Genomic DNA, 19,664 nt, shown 5'->3' on the forward strand with positions numbered 1-19,664 from the left:
ATGTGTACTTGCTAGGAGTGGGCAGAAGTAGTGCAAATGCCAGTTTTCTACTAAACTGGCAAAAGCTGAAACTACCAGTATTACGGTGACAAATTTTGTGGCCAGAGTCAGGAACAAAGCCAATGTTATACTGGAGTTGCGCTGAAACGTACCATTCACCAACAGGTGGAATAACAGGCAGGTTATTTGAAATCATTTTGGTACATCTCTGCTGTAACTTGTGTGTAGAAAGTGATGACCAATCCTCCTCCCCCCACCCTCTGGAAACAAGACAGGAGCTTACATTCTTGGGTCTCTCTTTCTTGCATAAAGTGCATATGACACCAGTATCAATAATGATGCCTGCAGAGAACAGACACAGGCACTGAATCCCAAATCCCTCATATCCAGAACTAATCACCACCGCAGAAAGAAGTGAAAATGAGAGAAAGCAAAGCTAGTATGTCCTCGCACTTTGCCTTTTTTTCCTCCCCATCACACCTTAACCTATCACGCAGCTCTCTGGTTAAGGTCAGCTCTACCTCCCTATTCTGCACTATGACTACACAGCTCCCTGAGAACAAAGCAACAGCCTTGCATACCCAAAAGCTTTTCTTCATTTTAACACATCCACAACCCCACATTTGTTACTTCACATCTGCCCTGCCATCTGGCACTGTCCATACTACCCTTGTTTGCTTGCCTCTTTGCAGAAGTTCATGCACAATGTCCATTAAAGTTAGGTTATTGGAGAGACATCCCCCATCTTTAAGCCCATAACCCTCACCGAAGCAAGGCAGCTCTTGTGCGTGCATTGGATTCTTGCCAAGGAGGATAGTGAAGATGGTGAATTAATGAGTTATTGACTAAGCATCCTGGTATCCCTCTGAAGCAGCAACCTCCCAGAAGGGAAAAAAACAGTTTGGACCAGTAGCCTTATTTGCCAGTTTTTAACTGGTGTTCCATTTTAAGGTATACAAGAACAGTTCGGACTAGTATTCTTACTGCCCACTTTTTACAGTTTTTTCCTTCTGGGCTTCTGCCTTCTTTGACCCGAGGAAACAATACTCGCCCATTCTTGCCTTCTACCTTCGCTTCCTGCAGATCTACAATATAACAGGTGGCACAGGAAGAGGAAGATAATAGTTAAGACGATGGTAAGAACCAAGCTACCCCATAATCACAGCTGAATGATACCACCTTTCTGCAGAAAAACAGAATATACCAGCTTTTAATGGTTGAGGATCATTACAGTTGAATTACCCTTCTATGTAGCCTGTGGAAGCAACTACCTCCCACAATCCTGGTTCCTGTGTCCCTTCTTGATTTTTTTTCCCCTCCATGCAGAAAGACTGGTTATATAATAACTTTCCTTATCTCGGGCTGCCCCATAGCGCTTTATAGCCAATAAAATATGTTGTAATGTAGGAAACAAATTTTCACTCAGCAAGTTCCCACAAACTAAAATTAGATAATGACCAGATAATCTGTTTTTCAGTGACATTGCTTAAAAGATATACATTTTATAACTGTCTTCAAAATAATGCCATGTGATCTTTTTGCGTCCATCTGACCTTTTTTTGTCCATCTGAAATGGGGACCTGTTTTAATGGCTCACCTGAAAGATGGCACTCCTGACAGTGCAGCGCAACCTCAGTACTGGACTGGAATGTTAGCTTGGATTGTGTGCTGAAGTCCCTTGAGTGGCAATTGAACTGACTTATGACTCAGAGGCAAAAAACTCTGCCCACTGAACCGCAGCTGACATAGCTAACAAAAACTTACCATCTAACTAAAATGATTCTAAATGCGAGTTTAGAGCTTGTTTTTTGATCACACTCCCGTTTGAGAAAAACAACTTTTTCAATGGATGTTCACCTGTTTCAATGATCATCAATAAACTTTTTTAAAAAAATTTCGGTATTTCCTTTCATCCATTTTATGATGGGAGTAATACTAGGAAAACAGCAACAATAGATGACAAATCCATTATACTTTCTACCAGTCCTGTTCATCTATTTACTTACCAATATGCTTGTATGTTACATAAAAAAGATCCTTATTTTAATTTTTTATTTTTTGTGAAAGATCACTCAACTGAATTCACTTATCACGTTATTGATTGGCAATTTAACAACAGGAGAGAGGCAAAAGATCATGACTATTTGTACAGTAGAAGTGCATGCTCGAGATGTTGTGAACAAAATTATTACAGCTAAGGTAGGTGGCATTGTGCTTCTTTCTTTGGTATGTTCTTGTTCATTTCTTGTTTACGGAAAAGCAGCAAATGTAGGAACACAATTTTATGAGCTATATAACTGCCAACGTGAGTCCTGCATGGTGTGTTACCTCTCTGATGCCCAGGTAAAGGGTGAGCTACCAACAACATATTCATGCCATCACTGAGACTGACTATTTCCACCTCAGTAACATCACCTTATTCCACCCCTGCCTCAGCTCAGCAAATGCTGAAGTCCTCATCCATGCCTTTGCTACTTCTCTATTCCAATGCTGTCCCAGCCACTTCCCATCTGCAACTTTCCATAAACCTAAGGCCATTCAAATCTCGAATGCCTGTGCCCTAACTTGCAGAAAGTCCTGTTCACCCATCACCCCTGTGCAAATTGGGCTCCCAGTTAAACAACACCTCAGTTTTACAATTCTCATCTTTGTTTCCAAATCCCTTTAGGGCTCAGCCCACTCAATCTCTAAAAACTCCTCCAAACCTACAATCCTCTGAGATATCTGCCCAATTCTGGTCTCTTCCACATCCCCAATTGTAATTGGTTGATGGGCTTTCAGTTGCTGAGACACTATGCTCCGGAATTGCCTAATTCTCTCTGCTTTTCTACCTCTCTTTCCTCTTTGAGGATGCCCCTTAAAACTTGCATCTTTGGCCAAACTTTTAGTCATTTGCCCTAATATCTCCATATGTGGCTCAGTGTCAAAGTTTCTTTGATAATGTTCCTGTGCAGTGCCTAGGGAGATTTTACTATGTTAAAGGCACAATATTAAATGACAGTTGTTGTTGAAATCAGATGGTACAGAATGTTTTGAGATGGAAAGGAAAACAGCCAGAAATCATGATCCATGTGGAAATCAATAACAAAGGGAAGAAAAGGTTTTGAGATCCTGCCGCCAAAGTTTCGGAAACTAGGGAGGAAGTTTAAAAAGTAGCATCCCAGGATTAGTAGTCATTCATTCATTTTAGCCATAGTCCACAAAGGACCATAGGCATCTCTCTCCTTTAGAGGGAGACAATTGGTCATGAATAGTCTGAGGGGCACCATTCTGCAGGCATGGGGTAAGGGGAGAAGAGTGGCCTTCATGAACTATTACGGCTAATACAGGGGTTGAACCCATGCCATCAGCGTCATTCTGCATCACACTTGAGCCATCTAGCCAATTAAGCAGGTTTACAAAAATGGTTCCAGGGATGAGAAACTTGAGTTATGAAGATAGATTGGAGAAGTTGGGGCTGTTCTGCTTGGAGAGGAGAAGGCTAAGAGGAGAATTGATAGTGTTCAAAATCATGAGGGGGCTGGACAGAATAGAGAGAGTGAAACTGTTCCTATTCATAAAAGGATCGAGAACGATAGGGCAGAGATTTAAAGTGATTTGCAGAAGAAGCAAATGCAATATGAGAAAAAAACGTTTTCACACAGCGAGTAGTTCGGGTCTGTAATGCACTGCCTGGACGTGTGGTGGGGGCAGGTTCAATTGAAACATTCAAGATGGCATTGGGTAATCATTGAAATAACGTGCAGGGTTATGGGGAAAAAGCAGGAGGATGGCACTGAGCCATTAATGCCCATTTGAAGAGCCGATGCAGACATGATGAGCCAAATAGCCTCCTTCCGCACCGTAACAATTCTGTGAACTGACCCCCCACCTCAAGGGTGGTAATCTCCAGAGTACTCCCAGTGTCACAAGTCAGAGACTATAGGAATAGCGTAATAATCAGGTTAATGCATGGTTAGAGAAATGGCAGGAGGAAGTGCTTCATTTTTCTGGGGCCTTGGAACCAATTATGGGGAAGGAACAATCTGTTTGAGATGGACAGATTGCACTTTGAGAGAGCTAGGATCAATGTTCTCATGGGGAGATTAACTAGTATAGTGGGAGGGCTTAGTCAAATTTGACAGGGAGATGGGCATCAGGCTGAAACATCATTACGGAAAAACAAGGTACACGGGAAACGTTTAGAGACCAATGGCACTAGTATGAAGAATGATTTAGGAATAGCAAGTATCAAACAGCAATCTAAGTTTAGTTTGGAGTGCATGCGTAAATGCACAGCTTGGTAAATAAGGTTGGCCACATGAAACTATAATGCAGTGGCAGTAATGTGGGCCTGGATGAAATAAAAGAATGATTGGGATCTTAATATAGCTGGTTAGAAGTATTTGGGAATGATAGGGAAGGAAAAAAAGAGGGGTTAGGAGTGGCAGTATTGACCAAAGAAAATATTGTACTGACAAGGATGATAAGGGACCTGATCTATTTGGTTAGAATTAAGGAATAACTGAGGAGCTATTAAGCAATGGCATGTATATTAGGGGACACCAAATAGTGTGAAGCAGAAAGAGGAGCAAATTTGCAGCCAAATTACAGAAAAATGCAAGAAGTAGGCTAGTGATAATGGGGGGCTTCAATTATCCCAATACAGACTTTGTGTAAAGGGCAAAGACGGGTAAGAATCCCTGAAATATCTGAAAAAGAACTTTCCTGCTAAGTGTGTTCCCAGCTGCTAAGTGTGTTCCCTGCCCAACAGAAAAGAAGCAATGTTGGATTTAATTCTGGGGCATGAGTGGGATCAGTGGAACATGATTCACTTGGGGAGCATTTGGGGTATAAGGCACACCCCTCGGAGCATAAGGCTCAGAATAGTTATGGAAAAGAGCAAGGAACAGTCAAATATAAAATAGTTAACTGAAGGAGGGCTAAGTGAGTGATAAATGGATCTTTAGGTGGATTGGAATCAAAGATTTCTAGGAAAAACAGCAATTGAACAATCAGATTCCTTCAAGGAGGAGCTGATTTGGATGCTAAATAGACAAATTTTAATGATGGGAAAGGCAGGCATCCAAACTAAAGCTCTGTGAATGACTAAAGTTATAGGGATCAAAATGAGATATAAAAACAACTTATATTGTGTTAAAAGTGCAATATAAATATGTCCCAAGGTGCTTCAAAAAGCATTATGAAACAAAGTATTATACTAAACCACAGAAGGAGATATGAGATTAAATGACCAAAGTCTTGGTTAAAGAGTTAATATTTAAGGAGTGTCATAAAAGTGGAAGGCAAGACGGAGAGCCAAAGAGATTTGGGGAGGAATTCCAGACCCCAAGGCAGCTGAAGGCATAGAAACCAATGATGGAGTGATTAGTATTTAAAATCAGTGAAGCTCAAAAGACCAGAATTAGATGAGTTCCTATAGCCTCAGAGGGTTGTGTGACTTGAGTAGAAAACAGAGATATGGGGCAGAATTTTACATCCTGCGGGTGGGCATGCACTCGACCTGATCAGGTATAAAATCACATGAGAAGATGTTGGGCAAGCATCCCGATGTGCACTCGCGCGATATTTTGTTCGGTGGGCACATGCAAAAGTCGGAAGCACACCCACCAACAATTAAGAGGGCAATTAAGTCCATTAATGGCGCAATTGACTCTGATTTTTCATGACCCGTCCAACCTTACAGTTGGTGGACGGGCGAATTGGCCAGGCGGCCTTTGCATTTTTCATCAAATCTCATCGAAGGGCGGGATGTAATTTCCATTATGAAATAAAATAAAAATAAATATCTGTGGACAGCATTTTTATCAGCTATGTTTTCAGGTGATTGTGATGCATGGGCATTTTTTTTGCAGTTTTTTATACCTTTGATTTAGCATTTTCAGGTCTGCAGCTCCCTGAGGCAGCTGTCTACCTTCAGAGAACTTTCTCGCAGCGCTCACCTGTGCCCATTGAAACATTATCGGCCTCCCTCTTCCCGCCCCAACCCCGGCAGCGCTGAGCTTTTCAGTGCGCGTTTCACGCTGGCTAGAAATCACAGTTGGGAGCCGATCACTTTCGGGGATCTGTTTCCCGGCCGTTTCTGGGCCCACCGATCACGTGCACCTGCCAAAACTAAAATTCAGGCCAGTGAGAGGTGAGGCCATGGAAGGATTTGAAAATGAGGATGAAAATTTTAAAATCACGGTGCTGCTTTGACAGCAGCCAATGTGGATCTGGAAGGGAATCAAGGCTTTTGAGGAGGTGAAACAGAGATTTAGAGGGACTCCAGAAATGTGGAGAGACTGGAGAAGTTGGGGTTGTTCTCTTTAGAGCAGTGAAAGATAAAAGGAGATTCGATAGTCTTGTTCAAAACCATAAATGGATAGAATAAATAAGGAGAAACTATTTCCGGTGGTAGAAGGATCAGTAACTGGAGAAGCCAGATTTAAGATGATTTGCAAAGGGACTAGCAGTGACATGAGAAAACATTTTTTGTTATGATCTGGAATGCACTGCCTGTAAAGGTGGTGGAAGCAAATTCAATAATATATTTCAAAAGGAAATTAAGCAAATACTTGAAGGGAAAATAATTATAGGACTCTGGGGAAAGAACAGGGTATTGGGACTAATGGGCAAGGTAGACTAACGGACAAGGTGCTTCAGTGCTGCATCATGCTATGATGCCACACCATTCTTCTTCCAGGTAAGTAAGGGTTTATAACTGCTATAAGCATAGCATTACACTTGAGAACAATAAGCTTCCTTAAAATAAGCTGGTATAGTCCATAAAAATAGAAGCTGCAATTCATAAGAACTTAGAACCATAGAACCATAGAACACTACAGCACAGAAAACAGGCCGTTTGGCCCTTCTAGTCTGTGCCGAAATATTATTCCACTAGCCCCATTGACCTGCACCTAGTCCATAACCCTCCAGACCTCTCCCATCCTTCTTGATGTTTATACTCCAATCCCTTTATATTAAAGGCTGACACCATTTCCTTTAATTACTTCCTGTACCTGCATGTTAACTTTCTGTGATTTGCATACAAGGGCATAAAAGTTCTGCTGAATACCAACATTTCTCAATTTCTCACCCCTAAAAAGTAATTCTATTTTCTATTTTTCCTACCAAAGTGAATAACTTCACATTTCTCCACATCACATTACATCTGCTATGCTCTTGCTTACTCACTTAACCTGTCTATATCCCTTTGCTGCTTCCTTCTATTCTCCTCGCAGCTTACTGTTCTGCCTAACTTTATATTGTTAGCCAAGGCCTGGGAGAGGCAGGCAATCCACAAGGTGCAAAACACTGGGGCCCATACCCTAGGGGACTTGCATCCAAGCAAATGCCAACGCTTATTTCCTACATGCTCCCGTTTATTTCCTTTGCCAGTGACAAGAAAGCAAGAGGGGCAGGGCACTGCAGAGAGGGCGGGGGAGCTATGCTTAATTGACATGAGCTTTCGGCTCTCCATTGGTCAGTGATGCAGTCCACGAATCGAACACCAGCACAGGATTGGTTGGACTGGGTGCAGACGTGTGTGGCTGGCAGAGGTGTTATTTTGAGGTGATTTTTTTTTTAATACCAATTAGATAACAGTGCATTTTAAGTGATCCTGAATACCTAACTCCTAGAAAGTAACTGTTGATTGTGATCATATGGCCTTTAATTCGAAACCTGCACCTTTGAAAGCCCTAATTGGAATAGTTTCCAAAATTAAATAAAATACCTCAGTTTTTTTAAAGGAAGCGAATAATTGATCCTGAGGTGATTGCTGCTGTTCTTTTATACATGTGGATGGCTTGTGTTATGGGAGTGTTTTATAGAACCAAAGCAGCGGAACCCAGCTCATTGTTTAATGAATAAAAGTGCACTGCATCCCTCTTTGAAGCTGTGGTACAGTTACTCAGACAATTCATAACATGTGTAATTTATCCAATGCAGTAATCCACTTTTTAGATTCCGTGATGGATGGCTCTGTCTGTATGGAAGGATGGTTCATGACTCCAAATTACAAAGGTTAAATCTTGCAAAAGACAGATGGACTGTTACATAATGCGATCAGTGAAACTGGAAACAGGAGAAGTACCAGGGCCTGTGATTGCTCCCATGGGCCCTGTTATCAGCAAACTTGGATACATTATGCTCAGTCCTTTCATCTAAGTCATTGATATACGTTCTAAATAGCTGAGGCCCAAGCACTGACCCTTGCAGTATCCCACGAGTTACAACCTGCCAACTTGAAAATGACCCATTTATTCTTATTCTGTTTCCTGTCTGTTAACTAACCCTCAGTCCATGCTAACATACTACCACTAATTTTGTGTATCAAAATATAATAAGTTGAGATCTTTTAACCAGCTAAAAATATTCATAATGAGTTTATTTATTAATGAATTAAATTTTGTTAATGCATAAAGAAAACTGTTTAATAATATTGATGATTTTTTTTTCCACAGGTGGAGAATGTCCAAGCATTTAGTTGGCAGTCTCAACTAAGACATCGCTGGGATGACGAGAAGCAGCACTGTTTTGCTAACATTTGTGATGCACAGTTTAGATATTCTTATGAATATCTAGGCAACACTCCTCGATTGGTTATTACTCCACTTACTGATAGGTAAGGAAATGTATATATGTTCATACGAAATTTTTAATTTTCCTTGTCCGTTTTTGGGGTATTACAAATAACTTTACATAGAAGGATATTTCAGAATCAGGAAAGACCCCTGACCAGTGCTATTAAAAGCGATCATCAGTTTCTTTCAGGTTAGTTGATAATTAAATCTATTGGCTCTTACCCTGACTGTAAAAGTGTTTGATCATTGTGGAGTTCTTTTAAATTGCTAAAATCTCTAGGTGGGGCACGTGCTGAAGGACTTTGAGGATTCTCCCAAGGCCTGAAGACCCAGCTGGAGCCCAGTGAGCAAGACAATACTAAAACAAATCACAAGAATTGATGGTCACAGACATAGGGCAGGATTTTACGTCCCGCGGGTGGGCGCGTGCCAGACCCAATCAGGCGTAACATTGTGCACAATGAAGTTGGATGAGTATCCCAACGTCATTGTGTACTTGCATGGTATTTCAGTTGGTGGGCGCGTGCAAGTTGGTAGCGTGCCCACCGACAATTAAGAGGCCTATTTAGTCCCTTAATCAATTAATTAAAACCTATTTTCTGCTGGCTGTCCAACCTTACAGTTGGAGGGTGGGCGAATCAGCCAGGCGGCCTTTGGATTTTTTATGAAACCTCATCCACAGGCGGGATGAGGTTTCCAGCAATAATGAAAAAAATGCTTCGGCATAATTTTTATATGGTCCTGGGAGTGAGTCCTATGAGGGGACGTTTATTTTTCATTTTCAGGATCTTTATTTGTGACTTTAAAATTGTTCAGCTCCCTGAGGCAGCTCCCTGCCTTCAGGGAGCTTTCAGTGTGGGCTCCCACACGCATGCGCAGACTTTTGTGTTTGCACTCCTCCTGCCTCCACCCTGGCAGTCCTGAGCTTTGCAGCACGCCTTTCACGCTGGCTGGCTGTTAATTGGCCAGCCAGCGTGAAATCGCGGTTGGGGGCCGGTCGTGGGTGGCGGACTGTTTCGCTGCCGCTCCCAGGCCCGCCCCCTAATGACCCGAAAATCCTGTCCATAGTAACCAGGAACCTATTCATGTGGATAGTGACAGGAGAAAGATATGGTATGACCAGCCTTGCGTAAGAATAATTTCTTGACTTAGAAGATCACCTGGCAGGAGCCTTGTTTGATTGCTGAAAGACTTAATTATGGAACTGAAGGATTTAGACTGAGACATACCTTGGAACAGCTTCTAATCTATATGCATTACATTGCCAGAAGCCTGATGGTAATCCTTTCTGAGTATACATGGAAAATTTGCTGCATTTCCAATTAAACAATGCTGACAGAATGGAAGCAACTCCAAAGAATTTCCCAACCACGTGTCAGAAAATAGTCAAAAGGATAAACAAGGTCCAAATTGAATGGAATGCTGGGTGTGGGAAGTTTGTAGTGGAACTGGAAAGTAAAGCAGTTGAAGAAAATTGCTAAAAGTGGAACTAAAATGGGAAGTAGTGGAAGAAAAAAATATTTCCTAAAGCTATTTTGAGGGATGTGGGAACAATATCATTACAATGAAAAATACAATTACTGAATAAGGAGATCCAACTCAGCCTAAAAGCTGCCTTAAGTTAATTTGATAGGAACCAGAAAATAGCAAAAAGGAGCAGCAATCAGATCAGTAAACAGCAGTAAAATTCAAAAGACCCCAAAATCTCGCATGAACCAAATTGAGCAGAAGTGACAAATGAGTTATTAAATTGAATGTATACCAATGTCATTATTGTAACTATTATGATTGGTGAGCTCTAAGCATAAATTGCCACATGAAATTATGATGCCAATGCAAGAACAAAGGCTCAAATCAAGGCCTGGAAAGGGTTCTTAGAATTCCTGGTTATCAAGTATTCATGAACGATAGGGAAGGAAAAAGAGGAGGGGATGTGACAGTATAGATTAAGGATTATACAGTTATAAATAGAAAGGATGTACATTATTACCTCTCCAATCTGGAAATCCATTGTTCAGAAGCACCAGCAGTCTGGAAATTTTTTGAGCAGACCCAAGCAACTCATGGGATCATTTTAGTGCAATATTTTGGGAGCAGAAGCATGGAAGATACAGAATTTGGATAAGTAAAACGATTGTTATTAGTACTTTGTAATGTTTTATCACTGTTTTATGCTTCAGGTAAACATTTGTAACTACAGCAATTCTGGTGTTCTCACTGGTGGTTAGGCATTCTATAATTATGAAAATTCCAGAATCCAGAAATAACTTGGTCCCAAGCAATCCGGAATGGAGAGGTTACAGTGATTTAGATGGTTGTAGGACTGAGTGGCTGCAAAATTCAGCTCCTTATTACCCATTTTTCCTGTGCTATGAGTGCCATTTTCACTCTAAAATGCCTTCTGCAGCATTTTCCATGCATGCACACAGCTAGTGTAAGTGTGCCAGACTGCCATTTTAGTTAGCGTGCATGAAAGGAGCGTCCATGAAAGCATGCAGAGCAGGCAGATCATGAAGCTGATTTGGTACCAGCATTGTCATTTTGGAGCTCAACACTCCAGCTAACGCTGTCTCTTAAGTACACACAGCTGACCACATGTTCAGCAACAAGAAGCATCCCCAGCCAGGGCTATTTAAATGAATCATCAACTGCTTGCAGGTTAGTTGCTGATTCATTTCTTCTCATTCTTGCTCAAATTGAAAAAGTGTTTGGTGATCTCTCGAGTCCTTTAAAGTTGCTAAAGTCTCCAGGAAATGGTGTGGTATGTGCTGAAGGAGTCTGTGTTGACTTCAAAGATTCTGCACATTAAACTGAAATCCATCTGCCTGTTTATGTCATCTAAAAGATCCCAACTGCACATGTTCAAAGAAAAGCAATGAGTGAAAGATGAAAAACTTCGACAAAAAAATTCTCTTTTTCAGCAATACTCAAGCCTTTAAGTTACATAGGCAATTTGTCCACCTTACTGGTCAAAAGGTTAAAACTCCTGCTAAAAGATGCAGGTGTTGTTGATGAAGAGTTTATGAGGCCAATAGAAGAGGTTACTGAGAAGCATGAAATCTTTAAAATGTATCGAAGCTTGCCACCCTGCCCCATTGTCAGCTTTCCAGTGGCATATAACTTTAACAAAGTGGTTGCCATGGATCTAAAGGTATGGCACAAAGGCAGAAATATTTTTGTTCTACATTTTGTAGTCCTGTCAACTAGATTTCATTTCTCTACAATAATACTTAGTAAGAGCAAAAGGAATCGAAATTGAGACACCAGCAAATTGTCTAACTGATAATTGAAGGGAATTTGCCAATTACGAGTTCTGAGACTTCTGTGAAAATATGAACATCATGGACATGAATACCACAGCTGAAAGTCCTTTCAGCAATGGATGTCATGAAAGGATCATGTGGTGATCAATAAAATGCTGCATAAAATTTGGCTGATCAATCAGACTGCAAGCCTTTCATTCAAAGAAATTGTTCCAGATGGTTGGAGGGTTAGGGTTAAGAAATGTTAGGTGACCTTTGGTCACCTCCCTTATGCATTTATGGGCCTGAACTTCCTCAGAGTGTTAATCAGCGTTGGATCATCACTCAGTGCTCAATTGCTTAGGTTATTTCTTTATCCAGCCTGTTGCACCTGACCTTCTGACTCAGGCTGGTCAAGATCCAAGCAGTGTAGTGCATCCCTGAGGAATGGAGTTCGGTGGTGGGGGGGGATCAAAGGTTGTCAGTCCGGAGATCAGGGGAATCAGGTCAGAGGTTGGGGGTCTCGTATCGGAGGGAGCGGCAGGAGGTTGGGATTCGGAGGAAGGAGGGTGTTGTTGGAGGGAGCGAGGGAGGGAGGGGGGAGGGTTCGGGCTTCGGGGGTGAGGCAGAGGGGGAGGGGTCATGCTTTGTGGGGAGGGGGTCAGGCTTCGGGGCGGAAGGGGGTCTCACTTCGGGAGGGAGGGGGAGGGGGTCAGGCCTTGGGGGTGGAGGGGAGGGGAGGGTGTTGGGCCTTCGGGGGTCGGACCGGGAGGGGTTTGGGGGAGGGTGTCCAGTCGAGTCCACATGGGCCTGGTGGGTTGGGAGGTGTGTCAGGTGTTGGCTGGGCATGTGGTGGGTCGGGCCTTGGGGGTGGGATGGCAGAGGGGAGTGGAGGGTCGGGACTAGGGGGAGTGGGTAGGGGAGGTGAGAGGACCACTGTGCTGGGGTAGGGGAGGGGAGGTGAGTGCCTGATGGGCACAGGTAGAATTGGTCGGGGGGAGGGCTTTCCGTTGGCTCTGGTCAGGCTTGGTGGGGGGCGATGGGCGATAGGCAGGAGAGTGTCAGGCTTGGTTGGGTCCAGCCCGGCCTGGGGCTAGTCGGGGTGGGTGCGGGAGAAGGTGTCCAGTTGGGTCTGACCTGGTCAGGGCTGATCGGGCGTGCGGCTTGGGGGGTGGGAGGGTGGGAAAGAGGGTGTCCGGTCAGGTCCAGTTTGGATTGGAGAGGTGGAGCTGTCGGGGGGAAGCGGGGGGTCAATTTTCAGGTCGGGTCCAGTTGAGCTGAGGAGTCCCATTCAGGTGGGGTGAGTCCCGTGGGTGGGGTAGTTGGGGGTGGAAAGAGACCCTTGGGTTGGTCGGGGGATACCCCTGGTGGGGTTGTTAGGGCATGGTGGGGAGTCACGTGGGGTTTCAGTCTGGATCTGTACAATAGTTCCCAAAAGTTAGAAGTTTTAATTCTTCCAATCTTTTGTGGGTTGATGTAACCCAGTTGGGACCATGCAAAGTTTGCGATTTAAATCACATTTTTGGATGGTTCCCAGCACAGGGCATTTGCCCAGCGGAGGTTTGTACTTCTGGGCAATTGCCGTGCTAACCTTACCAGTGAAGTTCTGAGAGGGGTTCCCCCGTGCACCTTTGTGGTACCCTCCAATCCGATGCTAGGGAGCTTGGAAGTTATGGCCTGCGAGTGTATCACCAGTTGTGAGATTCTGTTGAGGCACCAGTGCAGCTCTGGAAGGATCAGCTGACAAAATAGTTGTTTGGAGGTAACCTTAAGAGCAAGCAGCATTGGATGCCCTCCCAGCCCACTGGCGTGAGTTCCTTACAGAGAATTTTTGTTTTATTCATTCACGGGATGTGGGCTTCGCTGGCTGGACCAACATTTATTGCCCACTCCTAGTTGCCCTTGAGAAGGTGGTGGTGAGCTGCTTTCTTGAACCACTGCAGTCCATGTGGTGTAGGTACACCCACAGCGCTGTTAGGAAGGGAGTTCCAGGATTTTGACCCAGCGACAGTGAAGGAGCAGTGATATATTTCCAAATCAGGATGGTGAGTGACTTGGAGGGGCACTTCCAGGTGGGGGTGTTCCCATCTATCTGCTGCCCTTGTCCTGCTAGGTGGTAGTGGTCATGGGTTTGGAAGGTGCTATCTAAGGAGCCTTGGTGAATTCCTGCAGTGCATCTTGTAGATGGCACACACTTCTGCTACTGTGTGTCAGTGATGGAGGGAGTGAATGTTTGTGGATGTGGTGTCTATCAAGCGGACTGCTTTGTCTTGGATGGTGCCCAGCTTCTTCCGTGTTGTGGGAGCTGCACTCATCCAGGCAAGTGGGGAGTATTCCATCACAATCCTGACTTGTGCCTTGTCGATGGTGGACAGGCTTTGGGGAGCCAAGTGGTGAGTTACTTATTGCAGGGTTCCTGATAGTATTTATATGGCTAGTCCAGTTCAGTTTCTGGTCAATAGTAACCCCCAGGATGTTGATAGTGAGGGATTCAGTGATGATAATGCTATTGAACATCAAGGGGCAATGGTTGGATTCTCTGTTGTTGGAGATGGTCATTGCCTGACACTTATGTGGTGTGAATGTTACTTGCCACTTGTCAGCCCAAGCCTGGATATTGTCCAGGCCTTGCTGCATTTGGACATGGACTGCTTCAGTTTCTGAGGAGTCGTGAAAGGTGCTGAACATTGTGCAATCATCAGTGAACATCCCCACTTATGTCCTTTTGATGGAAGGAAAGTCATTGATGAAGCAGCTGAAGATGGTTGGGTCTAGGACACTACCCTGAGGAACTCTTGCAGTGATGTCCTGAAGCTGAGATGACTGACCCCCAACAACCATAACCATCTTCCTTTGTGCTAGGTATGACTCCAACCAGTGGAGAGTTTCCCCCCTGATTCCCATTGACTCCAGTTTTGCTAGGGCTCCTTGATGCCACACTCGGTCAAATGCTACCTTGATGTCAAGGGCAGTCACTCTTGCCTCACCTCACCTTGGGAGTTCAGCTCTTTTGTCCATGTTTGAACCAAGGCTGTAATGAGGTCAGGAGCTGAGTGGCCCTGGTGGAACCCAAACTGGGCATCGGTAAGCAGATTATTGCTAAACAAGTGCCACTTGATAGCACTGTTGATGACCCCTTCCATTACTTTACTGATGATCGAGAGTAGACTGATGGGGCGGTAATTGTCTGGGTTGGATTTGTCCTGCTTTTTGTGTACAGGACATACCTGGGCAATTTTCCACTTTGCCGGGTGGATGCCAGTGTTGCAGCTGTACTGGAACAGCTTGGCTAGGGGCGCGGCAAGTTCTGGAGCACAAGTCTTCGGTACTATTGCTGGAATATTGTCAGGGCCCATAGCCTTTGCAGCATCCAGTGCTTTCAGCCGTTTATTGATATCACCTGGAGTGAATTGAATTGGCTGAAGACTGGCATCTGTGTTGCTAGGGACCTCCGGAGGAGGCCGAGATGGATCATCTATTCAGCATTCCTGGCTGAAGATTGTTGCGAATGCTTCAGCCTTAGATTTTGCACTGCTGTGCTGGGCTTCTCTATCATTGAGGATGGGGATATTTGTGGACCCTCCTCCTACAGTGAGTTGTTTAATTGTCCACCACCATTCACGACTGGATGTGGCAGGACTGCAGAGCTTAGATCTGATCCGTTCTAATTTGCCAAATATGAGCTACCACACTCCTAGGCAAGTGATGCCATTTTTTGGCACTGTCTTTCGCTCATCTACATTTATAAGCAGCATCTTCTGTAGACCCTTGGTCGCAAGAAATGTCTTTGTGGGTTTGGTCTCTACTGGCTCTTATTCGTGTGAAAATGACGACAGACCCTTCTTCTCCTCATCCCATGATAACATCAAAGCTATCAAGAAGGTAGTGTTGCCTGCACCTGCACTCTCAACTCTTCTTCCTTTCTGTGAACTGATACAATTGAGTAATCGATGTTAATTCCCAATGATTTGTGTTCCTCCATATGCAAGGCATCTATACATTCACCAGCCCTTGACTTTCCCTTAGTCTGCACATCACATACCAAGGCCACCCCTTGCAGGATGATATCAGCTGGCCGATCTTTCCCCTCAGATCTGAATGTGCATTCACAATGAGGGTGTTCATTAGGGACCAAGGACCCAAGTCATAGGAGCTACAGTCAGTCACTGGTTGTCCTCCAGTGGCTTTTACAACAACTATGGATACCCAGCCTTTGCACTTCTGTCTGACTCCATGCATGGTGCCTTGAATGCCACAACCAATGCACTGGGATGTTGGAGGCTTGTAGCACCCATGATACCTCTGTGTAGCAGACGTGGCCATTGATTCTTGGAGCCTGCATCCATTCTGACATGCCTCTGTGTGGGTCAGATGCCAATTAAGACTATATGCAGTGCCGCATCTAAACTTAATGGATTGTCACCTGAATTCGCACCATTAGAAAAGGAGCCAGACTCATTCATGAGACCCTCGAGCCCAGCACTCAGCTGAGCCATGCTCTGCATGGTTTGAGCAAGACAGTTATAGAGTGCCCCTTCAATTGGCTCACAATAGTTGTGCGCAACTCTCCCACATGCCATGAGACCACTCCCATATTGTTTTATTCAAATTTGTTTTTATAACTGCAACATTGATCACTGAGGGCGAACATGGTGCTCATTAGATTTGTGAGTATGACCAGCTTCCAACCTCCCTCCATCATCTATCAAGTTCTTCCCATCCTCCTCCATAGACACCTAATTTACATTCCTGGTGTTACTATCCAGCCTCCTCCTGTTACCCTTGATCACACCATTTTGTATGTTGATGCCCCATGCTCTTTGTCAACCTGCTCCACCCTTTCTAGAGGATACATGCACCAGGACCACCCCCCACCACCACCCCACCCACCCTGCCATGAGACCACCCAATACCCCTCCCCATGAATTTTCAGCTCCTGACTTATTGGATGCAGATGCGTTCTGTGACTGTGACTGTGGCCGGACTTTTCCAGCCACGTTGGAGTCAGGTGTCATGACGAGTGGGGGACAATATGGCAAGAAAGCCAAAAATCAGCTTTACTCATTGTGAAACCAGTTTGATTGTTCCCGTCACCCGTCAATGGCAGGCTGTGTTTCCTTTCACCGCACGTCAGGAACATCATTTCAATACATTTGCATCTAATTATAAGCCCTGCTCGTTGGAATGAGCTCCCACGTCAGCGTGACTTCAGAATGGTGTGCTTCATGACTGCTGTTAAAAGGCATGCCCCTGGTGACCTGAACTTTGAGGATAACTCAGAGATGAGTGCACACAACCTTGAGCAGCGCTCTCAAGCGTTGCCCGTAGGTCGTCAAGGAACAGCGTTCACGGGGGCCGCAGGCAAATCTCTTTCCCCTGCTGGCTTTCAGTGTGGTGCCGGGGCAAGGGCTCCAGTGTGGGTCAGGCTGAGGGGTGGGGGTGGTAGGGGACAAGGCAGCACAGACTGAATGAAATACTCAAGCAGCTTTCTGGCCTCCAGCAGACTTCCCAGTGCCAGAAACCTGGAACTCCCTGCTGCCGCCTGCTGTGGATCAGACAGTGCGATGTGCTTACCTGATTGTGACCCTGAGGCTACTCTGGAACTATGTCCCACCGAGTTGCGTGTCTCTGCGCTGGTGGAGGGTGTGGGTGAGCGCTGTGACTGGTCTTCAATTAGGGTGTCATCAGATTCTTCTTCTGAGGTGTCTTAGGGGCTTGAGTTGAGGACCTGGGTCGTGGACCCCCTCAGCTGCTTCCCAGATGTGCATGCTGCATTTTACAGCTCCCTCCCGTTGCAACAGGGCTGTAAAAATTGGCCTTTGAAATCAAAGCTTGCCTCTGAGCTACGGTTATTTGAATCACCAGCAGCTTGTCCACTATGTAAAGACAATTTCTCCCTAATCAGCTCAATCTGTCTTATTTACTATCCTCTTGTGCTTCTAATTCCTTCCCAAGCTTCTCCAGCTGGAAGGTTCTCTCTCTCGGAGACCTCTCTCTCTCTCTAGGAGATCTCTCTTTCTCTCTTCAAACGCACTCTCGGATCTCTTTCTCCCTTCGATCTCTCTTGGATCTGTCTCTCTCTTGGATCTCTCTCGGATCTCTCACTCTCTGTCTCTGTCTCTCGGATCTCTCTCTTTCTCTCATATCTCTGTCTCTCTCTCTCTCGGAGATCTCTCTATCTCTCTCTCTTGGATCTCTCTCACTCTCGGAACTCTCCCTCTGTCTCTCGGATCTCTCTCACTCTCACTCGGAACTCTCTCTCCCTCTCGGATCTCTCTCTCTATATATCTTGGATCTCTGTCTCTATCTCTCTCTCTTGGAGATCTCTCTCTCTCGGAGATCTCTCTCTCTCTCGAATCTCCCTTTGTCTCTTGGATCTCTCGTTCTCTCTCGGATCTCTTTCTCCCTTCGATCTCAGATCTCTCTCTCTCTTCGATCTCAGATCTCTCTCTCTCTCCCTCTCGGAACTCCCCACTCTCTCGGATCTCTCTCTCTCTCTCTCTCTAAGATCTCTCTCTGTCTCTGTCTATCTCTCTCTCGGATCTCTCCCTATCTCTCAGATCTCTCTCTCGGATCTCTCTTTCTCCCTTCGATCTCTCTCTCGCTTTCGGATCTCTCTCCCTCTCGGATCACTCTCTCTCTCTCTTGGAACTCCCACTCTCTTTCCTGGATCTCTCTCTCTCTCTCGGATCTCTCTTTCTCCTTTCGATCTCTCTCGGATCTCTCTCTCGGATCTCTCTCTCCTGCCTTTCTCATTCCTTTCTTGCCTGAAACTCTAACTCCAGCCTCCGGCCCTCTAGGCGAATTTGGCTGTGGTAACCTGGTCTGTCTTTGATTCTATACCTTCTGCTTGTTCCAATACTGAGGTGAGGCCAAAATGCTCAGCCAACATTCTTAGCACCTCAGGTCTTCCTGCACATTTTATCGCAGTAAGTTCCACCTGGTTAGCTACAGCTTTAAGCTGTTCAATTGTTAAGGTGGCTAACTTTTGCCAGGTTAAATCCTTCTGCTCTACAAAGGCTTTCACATTAAATTCAGCCTTTCTATTTTCTAGTGTTAATACAGGAAACATGCTGCTGTAGTCCTTTTGATTTAAAGAAACAATGTCAGCTATTGAACTTACCCTTTTTGCTCGAAATTTGTGCTTTTAATGTCAGATTCTGCCATTTTTAGTCCAGTTGGCTCAGATTCCGAATGTAGCATCCAGAACTGAAACTTTTGTACCCTTTCCCTTCCTTGTCCTTAATTAGTATGGTTTTTGAAAGGGAAGATGTGTGTGTTTCTTAGAACCCAGAGTGTGTGCGGTCAATTTAAATAACTGCACCAAGCTTTTTGAGCTTTTATTAAAGAAGATTATTTATTCACGCATTAACCCTGGAAGCCTAAACTCTACATCACTTTCACACACATACATAATCGAGAAAGATACAGTTCAAGAATATAGTGCACCTTTACAAGTTATAAACAAAAAATAGTTCATAATTCATGTGTTTGGCTCATCATAGGTAAAACAGTCATTGCAGACCTGTTAATGGCAGCATTTTCATTGCAAAAGCTAGTTTAAGTGGCTTCAATAGCTGGAGTCGTATATCCGGATTGTTGCAGGATTCCTCCAAAGAGATGGATGCTCAGCAGATTGCCAAGTTTGATTGCCAGGAGGTCAAGTTTCTTTACTGGTGGACTGGGAATAGAAATCAGACTGGGAGACTTAAGATGTAGCATAGGTATTACTGTTTTTTTCTGCAGTCGGTATTCTGCAGAGGGTGTTCTTTGCAAACTGGCTGTTTCTTCCTGGTTCTTTGAATAGTAAAGGATTTGTTATCAGTAGCTAGTTTCAGTCAGGTGCCCAACCTGA

The 19,664-nt window shown here is 44.5% G+C and overlaps 1 protein-coding gene across 1 annotated transcript in view; it reads left to right on the plus strand.

Moving 5' to 3' along the window:
- The window catches only part of LOC144699540 (dynein axonemal heavy chain 17-like), a 785,608-nt gene that overhangs the window by 383,662 nt on the left and 382,282 nt on the right, over positions 1-19,664 (plus strand). The window contains 2 exon segments of the mRNA XM_078570587.1: positions 2,068-2,199; positions 8,448-8,608. Coding sequence (XP_078426713.1) covers positions 2,068-2,199; positions 8,448-8,608 — 293 coding nt within the window.

The sequence above is a fragment of the Cetorhinus maximus genome, chromosome 24, assembly GCF_964194155.1.
Source record: "Cetorhinus maximus chromosome 24, sCetMax3.hap1.1, whole genome shotgun sequence".
NCBI lineage: Eukaryota > Metazoa > Chordata > Chondrichthyes > Lamniformes > Cetorhinidae > Cetorhinus > Cetorhinus maximus.